This window comes from Passer domesticus, chromosome 3, assembly GCF_036417665.1.
Source record: "Passer domesticus isolate bPasDom1 chromosome 3, bPasDom1.hap1, whole genome shotgun sequence".
Classification (NCBI taxonomy): Eukaryota; Metazoa; Chordata; class Aves; order Passeriformes; family Passeridae; genus Passer; species Passer domesticus.
In genome coordinates, this window is record NC_087476.1 from 39,604,158 (window position 1) to 39,616,936 (window position 12,779).

Here is a 12,779-nt window from a genome sequence, read left to right on the forward strand (position 1 = left end):
TGCAATTACAAAGGTTTTATAGAAGAAATGAAACCTAGTATCAAAGAATAAACCAGTTCACTACAATGACTTTGAAATGTAAAGGTTAATATTTGTATTCTTTATAAGCAAAATTCTGCTATAATTTAAAAACAGCTAGATTGTTGTACATAAACATAAATCCTTGCACAAATATATAAAAGCATGCAAGAATCTGAATTAAGCCCTGTAATTTCCTGAAAAACTGACCAATTGTCAACAAAATAATTTTGGTGAAGAAAACTATTCCGTGGACATATGCAAGCTTCCTTTAATGCAAGCTAAATTTGTAGTCAAAGGTAGGAGAGCTAAAGCCATTCATCTGAGGAAAGGCAAGACCTCAACGGTTCATTTCCTATTCTGAATCTCAGTGAAAAAAAATGTTTACACTCAGTCTCTCATTTCTCAGGAATGACTCTTAACTACCCGACTACTATTGTATTGTCCCTACTGAAGTCATTCATCAGCAACTAGTGAACAAGTGAGAAACAACAACAAAAAAATTACTATATTAAAAACTACATGAAATATTTTAAATGCCTATCTTAACTATGTTAAAAAATATAAGCCAATTTCTTTGCCTCTCGTGCTAGATAAAATGATGTCATTATCTATACAGAGCCCAAATCTTTCCCACTGCCCCATTTCCCTTCTCTGACTATCTCTGTTTCTCTTAACAACCTAGATCCTGTGCTGGAGAAGGCAAAGAGGAGGTGGGGAAGACAAACACAGGCAAAATAGTAAAAATCTGCAAGTTAGAATGGTGCTTAGATCTAATCCCAGGACTGAGACCAGAGAAGAAAAACACACTGAAAGATTAATTTGTTGAATTTCTTTGCCGGCTGCAGTGGTTCAAAATGAAACATTAAGTTCTTTTCCTAGTGACTTCGGTGATGCCCAGAGCTGGACCTGTAATTTCCCTTCCCTTTCATTTTTGTATTTGGTAGCTTGGTTGAGCCTACAGTGACACAAGACATCCTCTAGCCAGGGGCTGTATCCTGCCTTCTAGTGCATATTTTTTGCCAACAGCTGCAGGGAAACAGAGACAGGTCCCTGACCTTCTCTCCATAATCTTATGAAAAAGATGCATATTTTAGTACCTTTTCCTGTTCCCTGGGAGTAATTTTTCTTGTTCCCAGGGATTTCTCTCTAGAATAGCTGCACTCAGAAATACCTTCACGCCAACAGCAAGCTCACGGGGGCTTAAACCAATTCCCACCATGGTTATAGAAATATTTGTATTGTCTACAGTGAATTTTGGGTCAGGCCTCTCTTTCTGAATAAACCTGCTAGAAGACCAGACCTAGTCTCTAAGTGACTCTAGCCCTTACAGCAAATCAGCAGTTTGTGGAGCTACGTGGAAATCCACCCAATCTCTCTCTTTCCTGGCTTCACAAGTGGGAGCTGTTGATACCTGCACAGCTCCTGGTACAAGGCAGAGCAGAAGAGCACAGTAAGTTAATCCACAAGCCATTCAGAAACGTCTAGGACAGAGACAGTGACACCAGGGAATCATATGTCTGCACTGAAAATCGAGTAAATTGTTTACTTGGAGGGTTGATGAGAAACGTGCAAATGAACCTCTGAAGAAACTACTTGTCAGGTAAGGATACTAATGTGCTCTAATAAAAAGCAGTGTGCTCTCATCATTGCAGTATCTTTTCCCCAAACGTACTTGCAGCAGTTTATCAACATTATATAATGCAGGGAGAGTTCAGGACAAGGATAAAGAGTTGATAGCCAGCTTTTGGTGTGCTTGTTTTTTCTGACTCACTTGATTCGTAGGTCTCATATTTACACAATGTACTTTGAGCTGTTTTTTCTTTTATTTTTAATGATCAGTATTATTCTTGATCCTAAAAAAGCATCCAGTAAATCCTTTGGGTTTCTTGAAAGACTGCTTTTAAGAACTAACCCAGTGTATGGTTGGTTTCTCATACAGTCAGTGATTACTGTATTTTATGCTTCCCTCTTGTTTACCCCCTTTTCCCTACCACAGAACCGGGTTTTTTTCCTCCTGCCGTGTAGGGGAAAAAAAAAAAAAAAAGAAAAAGAAACAGGGCGCAGAAGAAAGGAAGAGCAGGAGAGCAGGAGAGGAAAGCTGTAGCAGTGCTTTAGGGATTGTGGCGGGAGTGAGGGAGCGAGGCTGGGGGAACTCCTGTCCTTCAGAGGAGCAGGTCGCCCTTCCCGGGGGCAGGAAGAGGGAAGGGGGAGTCGTGTGAATGCCCCGCGGGGACAGCATCACGCCTGCCGTGGCCCCGGGGAGCTCCGGGGACACCCTGCGGCGGGGAGCGCGGGCAGGGGACCGCGGGGGGACGGCGGCTCCGCGGCCGGGGGAGCGGAGGGGCTGAGGAATGGCGGGATGGACGGATGGATGAGGGATAACGGTTGGAGGGATGGGGGGTAAGGGACGGATGGATGGGAGGATAAGGGATGCAGGGATGAGGGATGGAGAAAGAAGGGGTAGAAAAATGAGAAAATAAAGGCTGGGGGACCAAGGGATGGAAGCGCCGAAGGACAGAGGGAGAGCCCGAGCTTCCCAGCTTCTTCTCCCACTGCGCTGCGCGCCCCCGCGCCGCTCCCGGTCCCCCCCTTCCCCGCTCCGCCGCTGCGCGTGCCCGCGCCCGGGGCTGACTCTCCCTCGCATCCTCCTCCGGCGGCGGCGACGGCGGCAGCGCCGGGGATGGGCAGCGAGAGCGCGCCCAGGAGCAGCCCGGGCCCCGCCGCTCGCCCCTGCTCCCGCGCCCGCTGCTGCTCCTGCCCCGCAGCCCCCCGCGCCCCGGGGGCAGCGCCGCCGCCGCGCCATCCGCAGCCCCCGCCCCGGACGGGTGAGTGAGCGGGCCCTGCGCCCTGGCCCCCAAAAGCACCTGCCCTGCTTCCCCCCCATGCCCGCTCCCGCGCCTCCCAGCCCGGAGTGGCCCCGGCGGTGAGCGCAGGGGGAGCGGGGGGCGGCGGGGGAGGCTCCGCGCTCCCCCCTGCCCCCGCCCCGGGGAACGGAGGGTCCCGGCCCGCGCTCCGCCCGAGCGGAAGGTCCGCGGGGCAGCGGGGGTGTCCCCGCCGCTCCGCCGGGATGTGAGCAACGGGGCTCCCGCCCTGCTGCCCCTCCCGGGCACCGCTGCCCGTTCCCACGGGGATCTCCCATGGACATCCCGGCAGCGCCGCTCCCCAGCCGGGGCCAGGAGACCCCCGAGCCCCCCGACCCGCACCCCCGGGGCTGCTCGGAGAGGGGGCAGCGCCTTAACTTTTGCAAGGGACCATTTGTAGGTGGGGAGGGAGGACCCAGCTCAGCAGCATTGGCGACTTCCCCGGGGTGGCCCCGGAGGGAGGTGGCGGAGGGTCCCGGTCCCCCTCCCGGAGTGCGGCCCCTTCCCTCGGGGCTGGGGGGGCGGCTTCGGGCAGGCTCAGCGCTCAAATGGACTTTTCTGACACTCCCTCCACCTGCATAATTAAATAAATAAAGTGAGCGGGGAGGGGGGTGGCGGTGGGGGGGGGGGGGGCGGGGGGGGAGGGCTAGAAGTGTCTGCTTGCTCTTCTTTCGCTGCCCAGAACCACGAAGTGCAAACGACGGGATGCTGTCTCTGAAAAGGGTTTTCTGGTTTTTATGTGTCATGATGCACACGGCTGGTGGTAGCTAGTATAGTAGCTATCTGTATCCCAATAGTTCCCTGTAGAAGGGTTGTTATGGCAGCAGCGGTCCCCGATTCTTTTTTTTTTTTTTGTCTCTGGCACAGAGTAATGTTAAAGACCTGGGGACTCCCTTAACTAAAAAGAAAAAGAAAAAAGAAAGAGAGGACAATAAAGAGAAATAAAGCAGTCTCGTGTCTCTTTGCCAAATTGACAACAAGCACAAATATAAGATTCACACTCAATCTTCACTTCCTTCTCCAGAAGCTGGTGCTGTGATAACACTAATGACTGGAGGAGGCTGGGCAAAAATGTCTTTACCCCCCACGCCTAATTCCTGCTTTTTGCTAAATTTTGTTAGAATTTTAGCTTGATTGTGGCTTGTGCTTTTTCATGTGTTTCACTGATACTGTTTCGCAGTGTTTTTTCTAACTTGCAGAGAATTTCTTTAGTCTTGCGTTACACTGGGTAAAGGGATTCAAGTGTTCTTACATACAAGTAAAGCATGTCGTTTGTAAAACCCTGATTCTGTAGATTTTGCTTTTCTGTACAAGTCACAGGATGATAGTTTTCTCCTTGTAGTGAAGAGAGGAGTCTCTATGAGACTCATCTGAATGGTTTCAGCACATCTTACCTGCCACAGCTGGTGGCAGTCTGAAACAAAAAGATTTAAAGGTTATTATGGAAGTAAGTTTATTACTTTTAATGGTCAGCCTATTCTCAGTCAAAACGCATATAGTTTTAAGGGAAACTTAAATCTGATTCTGATTTCATTTTAGTCAGTTTTTTGGACACTGTTTAAACCCTGAAACCAATGAGGAGGATGGATGTTAAAACTCATAAAATTGGTAGTGGGCTGTACTACTTTGACATTTTTACTCTACACGTTTGTAGACACCATTTGTTGTCTTCGACCAGAGTTTGCTTGGGTAGAGATTGAGCAGTAAATGATAAGGACAGAGGATTTTTGTCCTGGTAGCTCCTGGACATAATATTTGAAGAGTGATATTGATATGAATGAAATGTTATTGAATTGTGATATCTTGTTTCCAATTGTACATTTTGAAATGTTTGGCTTATCAGTAGGAAAGCAACACAAATGTGTAAATGTTTATTTAAGGATGAAAAAATGCTGTCCCAGGGTGATTCATGTGTAGAAACAGTCTAGATTCAGGTTAAATAAGTGAACTAAAATAACGTAGTGTAAGTGATCCATAACTAATTTTCACTGCTTATAATGAAAACAGGCACTCTTATCTTCAAGTTGGAATTTAGAGATGCTGGAAAAGAGATGAAGAACAGCAAAATACATATATTTAATGACAGACTGAACTCTTGAATAAGCATCAATATTTCTGAGGGAATGCAAGCCTATTTTGTAGTATAACTTTCGTCATGATTCTGATCCCAGCTAAATCACTCATACTGATTTCAGTATGAGATTCTCCCCAGACACTGCTGTGAGCAGAATCAAAGACAACTCTGCTATCTATTTTTGAGGAATGGGGACATAAAAAGATAATTTGTATTTTTCCCCATTATCATAGCTGGAAGGGTTTATTTTGTATCTTGTATGGAATATTCCACACTTTACCCTCCTAAGCAGTAGCCAGGCCTACAGTTCTTACCTGCCCAGACATCTCAGATGAGATAATTTTGTGAGAAGGAATAAAACTTTTTTTTTTTATTTGCTAGGGGCAGCTTTGTTGTCACCAAATTATAGTCATGTTTACTGGAAAAAGGTTTGACTTTGAATTATATTTTCATATCTGATACCACTAAAATTTCATATTAGGGAGTGGGAATAGCATATTTCTTAAAATGGCATTATTTGCTTTAAGGCTCTGACACGAAAGGACTAGATTAATTTAATCAAGATGGAGGGTAGATGTTTCTATCTTTAGTGATTAAAAATATCCTTAGAGATTTAAAAATAACCTTAAGTCGTAATGAAGAAAAGACAAATTTGGGCACTCTGAAAAGGGTTACAAATAAAGTTGTTTGATGCAAATGAACCAACAGATTGCACTTATTTAACACTAGAGAGTAGTAAAATGGAAGAAAAAAGAAAGCTGGCAAAAACAAGACATCATGGGAAAAGCACAGTATAAATACTGAAAGAGTTGCAAAAATTGCCCGAGACTCCAATGTTAAATATTTGGCTCCGTTTTGGGAGTCAAATGGAAAAAGCCCCATTGACTTAGTAAACATTAATAGCATGGGTGTATGCTAAGAGAAGAGATGGGTAATTCAACTAAGTACCACAAGAATTCAGAGTGATAGATACTGAAATCAGATTAGAAATGTATGGGCTTTCCTCAATTAGAAGGAAGTCCTGACTTCACTGAAAATGAATTGGAGGATTGCTTTCTCTTTCTCAGGGCCAAAATGTCAACCTGAGAATAATGTTTCAAGTGACTTTCAAAAAACGTGGCATGTTAGAGTTAATCTGGTTTTAATTTGTGTGATATTCTATTAAAATGATGTTATCTTTGCCAAGCTCAAGTTATTAATTAGTTAATGGTAACCATTTTCCCTTTCTTTTTACATTTTTTTAAATGCCAGTTTTTCAGAAATGGCAAGAAATACAAAACAGTCTTCCTGCAAGACTGCACTTATAAGCTGAATAATTCAAAGCCTGTACTGTCATAGTGCAATCAAATTTTTAATATGATGCTGTCAAAGTCATAAAAAAAGAAAATCAAATGTGACATCATAGAAGACAACATATATAGCTGACATGACATCCAAATGTTTTAATTTCCCCACGTTATATTTAGTGATTAATGAAAATAGACTTTACTTTCTTCCCTCTGAGGAAACTTCTAATACAAGATATTAAATGTTCATTAAAAAACTACTTTATTTTCATAAAAACATATGCAATTTTTGTGAAGATTAGTCCTGAGCATAAAGGACATGCAATCATTTAAGTGATAATGTAAAGCTTCACTGGGAAACAGATGTGAGATAATTTGTGGATGATGAGAAAACAAAATATTGTCAGACAAATTTTCTATAATATGGTACGTATAATCTCAATAAAGGACGTTGTATTAACTGTTCCTAACTATGGATGAACCTCTGTCTAAAGAAAGAGACAAAGTCACCCTTGCTCCAAAAAATATAGTAATTTCTTTTTGCAGAAAGAAACATTTTTCTGCTGTTTTTCTCCCTAAATTAAGTATAACTAATGCCAATTGAAAGTACAAAGTACCAGATTACCAGAAGTGGAAAATGAAACTGTTTTCAGCCAGCCTTTGTGGGGCACAGGAAGCATCAGTGCAGTGTGGTGACCCCAGAATGATCTGCCATTTCAGCCTGGTTTCACCAGCTTCCTGACGTGGAGAAAACATTTGCCCACTGAGATCTTCCAGGTGGCTAAGGACCAATTTGCTCCAAGTGATCAGTGTACTGAGGAAATTTGTCTGGAATGGGATGCTAGTTGATAACCTCAGCCCTGGTTGTGACTCTGTGGGGACCCAAATGGATCCTGCAAGGAGCTCAGCATCAGTGTTTTCAGAAGTGTCAAGTGTCTCTCAGGATCCTCGAAGAAATGGAGTGAAATGCCAGTTCATTTCACAGAGGCCACAAACAGCTTGCAAATCTCAATGATTTTCCATCACTACTGCATGTTGGCTGTATTTGAATCAGTGAACTAGAGGTGAAAGACTCCAAAAATGTGATTACGAGTCCCCTGAGACATTTAGTTCTTCAGGGATAGCTTACTGGAAATACTTATTTGTATTTCAGAGACTGGGGTAGAGGGAAATGAATGAACTACACTAAAATATTTTTATTTTGTTTTAAAAAGTGCTTTTACAGATTTTTTTTTTGTTTGGTTTGTTTTTTTTTTTATTTTGCAGAGAGACTGTAAATGCCAGATATTTGACTCTGGAATACATATATAATCTGTGAGCAAACGGCCTCATAGATTTGTATTTCTTTACCAAATAATGCTGCATTTTTGATCTGACAGTAGAAAATGATTTAACCATATACCTGGCTAAATTGAAAAATTCTAATACTAATGTTTGGAGGTTTGGGTTTTTCTCCCCATATCTACCACTAAAAGATCAAATAAATACTTACATGTAAAAACAAGTGTAGAGTAAATAGACATCTGTTATTTATCATGGATCTTTATGTAAAATTACTTACTTTGTCTAATTTAAGCCTATTACTCTTTTGGGGAAAAAATCAGCTTAAAACTATTGTAATCATTTTATGCTACAGTCCAAACCTACTATGTAAATAATACTACTGAATTAAGGAAAGCCACCAACACTGAAAATGAATATTTAATTAATGATCCATCTGTTCAAAAGTATCTTGTTTTTTCTACAGATGTCTTCTTCCTCTTAGTTTATCCAGGACAGCTACTACAGGAATTTCAAACTGAGAAAGTGTGTTAGAGCTGAAATTGCAGGAAAGCCTGTTTTCCCATTCCAGTGTTAGAACAGAGGTGAGAGGCAGGGTCTAAGCTTTGAAGGTCACAATGACATAAAACATATGCTTCCTTCAAAATTATTTTTCTCTTTGAGGCAATGAGTATGGGCTTTTCAAAATATGGAATAAGGGGTGGGGGGTGGGGTACAATTTGTGTTTGTCAAGAGCCTTTATTTTTAAATTGAGCAGCATTAACTCCCTGTATATTCAAAGACTTTCTTCAAATGAGTCACCACATCTTGTGAAGTCAGGTACCAGCAGCAGTACCCAGAGCAGATTACAAACCAAGGACAGATGGACGCAGGTGGCAAGGAGACCATGCCAGACACCACGGGGTGATGCAGGCTCACAAAGCAACGAAACCAGTTTTCTCTGTTTATCAGCATGACATTTCAAATTTCAAATCTCTCATTTTCAAATAAAAGGCACAAATTTAGAAGTCCTCAAGAAACAGTTTATTCACCAAAATGTTTTAGATAGTATAAAAGGTATCGTATGTGTATTGTAATACACATACTAGCATATCAGAAACAATTTAAATATTTTTTTTAATCTTCTCTTTTTTCCTTTCAAACTAAACCCAGCAAAGTTACTTCAGTTTTGGAAGCAAAATGAGTGGGACTTGTATTCTGACAAGATAGGATTTCAGTAAATTTTCTTCCATGGTTTAAACTAGAAAAGAAACACCTTCCTTAAAATTAAGGTTATGGTGAATGAAGGCATCAATCCTAAAATTATTTGTGAGGATGCAGAGCACAGGGAGTGTATATTCCAATAAATTAACTGATTGTGTATATCAAGTTACTCATGTGGCAAGTACTTTGGATTAGTCAGAATTGAGTCGTTGTTGTTTGGCAAAGCAGTGAAAATCTTGTCTTAGAGGGAGAGGGTAGAACTTGGTAGACATTTATCTGGAATTCTCCATTAAGATTATTTTTCAATGGAAATAGTTCATGCTTTGAAATTAGAATTGGCATTAGTGTGTGTCAATAATAGAAGACCACTAATTTATCTTGAAAAACAGAAAAAAGTTTTGCAATATAGAATTTGAAATGGTAAATACTTTACAGCCACTACTGCTGAGTATTGCATTTAAATAGAATAAGAGGACACCAAACACTTAAAGCAATTAAATTATTGCCTGTACGTTATGTTTGGAATAAAATTTGTCAGCCAATGCTATCAACCTAGGCTATACTGATTTTATGATTTATTTAAGCTGACAATAGAAGTTTTCACAAACTAGCTGCTCAAGACTGTTGTTCAGCAGTTCTAAATACCCATGGTTTAAAGGCCAATGTTTAAGCATAATGAAGTAAGATTGCTCTGACACAAATGCTAATTAGTTTCTTGCAACTACCAGACTTAAAAAAGAGTTTTTAACCAACCTCATTTAGATGAATGGGAAAAGAAAATGCAGTAGTATCCAACAAATGGCTTTTGGGAATATAACAAGCTTGTTAATTCTAGAACTTGGAATAATTAAGAGACTTTCCAGTGAGAATGTTTGCCACAAACAACATTCACCTCAATCAGCTACACTGAGACAGCTGATGTCCTACATTCAGTATTAGGACTGGTATTAGAGTTGGAAGGTAGGAGCTCAGGGAAGGGATTGCGCTTCACCGCTTGGATGGTCTCCATGGCTTCCCTACAGATGCCTACCAGCCACCCTTTCTGGGCAGCATGCCTGGTGAGCAGAGGAACGACCAGCTGCCTCCCCAGCAGAGCTTCCTGGGGAACGCAGACAAAATTTCAATTAATTGACCTCACTGAGTCTCAGTACTGTGTACATAGCTTCCTGACCTGCTGGACCTCCAGCACTGGCCTGCATGCCCACCTGCCACAAGCTGACAGTATTTGAGATTCAAACTAAAGAATATTTAGGGAGAAAGCTATGAGAAATTTTAAAAGACATTTTAAATATTTTGGCAGTTAAAATGCATATAGCTAGAAGTATGTTTCCTTAAGGCCCCATTGAGATGAAAAGTCTTCTTTCCACAGACATCCTAGAGAGGCCAAGGGCAAATAGGTGATAGCATCTATATTTTTAAAGCAATCATAACCAAAAAGAAAAAGAAAAATAACAACAACAATTACATCTGGTTTATAGAGCTTTCCAGACAATAGATGGTTAAGCTTTGCATGACAAGTGGTACCAATGTTCAATGGGAAGGAACTCCAAACTGCTTGCACTGGAGTGAAACACAGCAGCACTGCTATGAAACTCAACGCTGAGAATTTTTATACAGTCAATAAAATCCAGCATGAGCTTGAAAATAATTTAATTTGATTCAATCAATGAAATAAATAGGAAGATGGCTGCTTTGTGTGTGCACATGCAAACTACAGTATGAATGAATTAACTCAATTCAATAAAAGGACAGAAGTAGAATCTTTTACGTTATCAATGAAGCGCTCGGCCATTTGAAAATATGATGTAATTTATGGAAATTTTACAGTTTAACCAATTCTCCAAAAGAACAAAAACATAAATTGAATGTGTAAGAAGTCGACCTGTGTTTTCTCAGCAATTCTGCTTTAGGTGAACTTAGTGGTAAATAAGTTTAAAAGATTGATTATGATAAAACCAAACCAATTTGTTACTTCTTCATAATGCAAAGAGACACTGCAGTGGAAAGGTATTTCAGAAGAGAAACCTTACAAATATACCTCTTTCAAAACATTTTTTTCTTGAAATTTGCACAGTTCCAAGATTTTTTTTTTTTTGGTGTAAAAATACCAAGCTTACTTTCATTCTTCCTAAATAAATTTCATGCTGCTGTAGACCTACAGGAAGTTACTGGAAAACCTGCAGCTTTCTGTATTTTCTGTATTAAGTTTATATCAGCAATAGTTTAATCTGATAAACAGTATCACTGTGTCTTAACCATATAATTTTTATATATAAAAATATATATATATCTGTGTGTGTGTGTCTGTGTATGTATACACATATATATGCATATATATAATTCTTTAGTGTACATATACATATATACACATACACAAAGAAATATGCCTATGTATAAAATTATACATATATACATACACACAAATATATACTTCTGTTCTTCCTGGTCCACAACAGCAACTGATCTCCTCAGGCGCCCTACCTGGTTAAAACCCTTCTCCCTGAAACTCAGCAGTTTTGGGTTTTTTTGTTTCCCAATAGAGCAATCTGCTGTGGTGGATTTATGAAGTGACTTTTTTTTCCTTGAACTTTTTTGGATCGGCCTAATTTGTATTTCTTTTTGTTATATTACTATGCAGATATTTGTTCCTTTCACTGGGTTGTTAAAGAACAAGTAATTCTGGTGTCTGTGCCCTGTTTTTGTAAGTGCTTAGTGCCATGTAATGGTTATGGATTATCTATGGTTTTCAGGTCAGTAGAAAAAAAATAACTTCAGAATTATCCCTCCCTGGACATCAGAGAAGCACAGCTACAAATGGTAGCCAAGGCTCTAAGTTCCCAATCCCCAGCTCCAGCCACACCTCCTCATATAGTACAAAATTAGTTTAGCATAGATTTTCCCTAAAATATGGGCAACAATTTTGATGCCATGAAGGGGAGGTAATGTGTGATGATCATAGGCTATTTAACCAGCAATGAGTAAATGCTGGTATAGTCTTGGGAAGATAGTCTCTGATCAGCCTAGATGGCCATCTACTGATATGTATACATTTGAATGTACAAAAACCCAATCTCTCTACATATGTTATATGTATTTTTTTAAGCTTTCTACAAACTATTGCTTCAAAATAACATTTTTCTCCTGATTCAGTACCACCTGTTTTCCTTTCTAGTTTATTCCCTCTTAGTCATTCCTTAACATTTTCTTAACTTCTGTGAAACTTTCTTCCTGCATATTGTTCCTTATATTTGTTTTATTTTAGTTCTTAATTTCCATCTTGTCTTTGTATCATTTCCCCAGTTATTCCTTCTTACTTAATTATTGAAAAATTATTTTATTTGCTCTAGGAAGAAAAAAAATGGGGGAAATTTGAAACTTTCACTAACAATTATCTGTGATGAATGAGAGCAGAATACACACAGAGACTTACAGCTTTGTAGAGGTTTTTAGGCAGCAGAAAATGTGACTTGGATGTTTTTGTCTGTATTAGCAACCAATTCAGCGCAATAGGAGCAGAGCAGTAGATCAAAGCATCTGGTATGGAGGTCCTTATATTTAAACATGATCAATATGTTTTACCACAGACTAGATCCAGTTTGCTGTCTCAGACAAAATGCTATTACCCTGAAAGTAGTTTGAGGCTATTCAAAGGACTAATTGGTTCAGATCCTTTTGTCCCCACTGCAGGTTACACTACATTTGGTACCGACTCTAAGCAGAGCTTCCAGTTTACTTTGCTTCGAGAGAACTCTAATCCATGCACACCATGGCTGCTTCCAGACCTAACCAATGTATGGCAATTAGGATTCTCTGCAAACCAACACCGTGTCTCCCAGTCAAGTGGCAGTCTCCTAGGCTCCCAATAACAAACTCCACCACATTGTCCTGAAATTGCACATTCCTAATTCGGTTCTTAGCCTTGAAATTTTTATTTGCACCTGTCCCCAGAAGAGCCCTAAGTCTTTTGAAAAGTGATCAAGTCTGAGAACTGTAAATATTTCATTGTTCTGGCTCATGGACCAAGTACTGCAATCAGTTACTCATTCCTTGGGC

The 12,779-nt window shown here is 40.4% G+C and overlaps 1 protein-coding gene across 9 annotated transcripts in view; it reads left to right on the forward strand.

The window, feature by feature from the left end:
• Positions 1-1,443: 1,443 nt before the first annotated feature.
• FUT9 (fucosyltransferase 9) overlaps positions 1,444-12,779 on the forward strand; it is a 149,314-nt gene continuing 137,978 nt past the window's right edge. For 6 of the 9 annotated variants that reach the window (XR_010358481.1, XR_010358479.1, XR_010358480.1 and 3 more), the window contains exon 1: positions 2,710-2,846. Coding sequence is in view for 1 of the 9 variants with exons in the window: in XM_064412707.1 (XP_064268777.1) it covers positions 2,702-2,846 (145 nt within the window). In the remaining 8 variants the exon portion in view is untranslated. Of the gene's footprint in view, positions 1,622-2,618; positions 2,847-12,779 lie in introns of those variants that run through there. The other 3 variants (XM_064412715.1, XM_064412707.1, XM_064412723.1) reach the window with 3 other exon arrangements.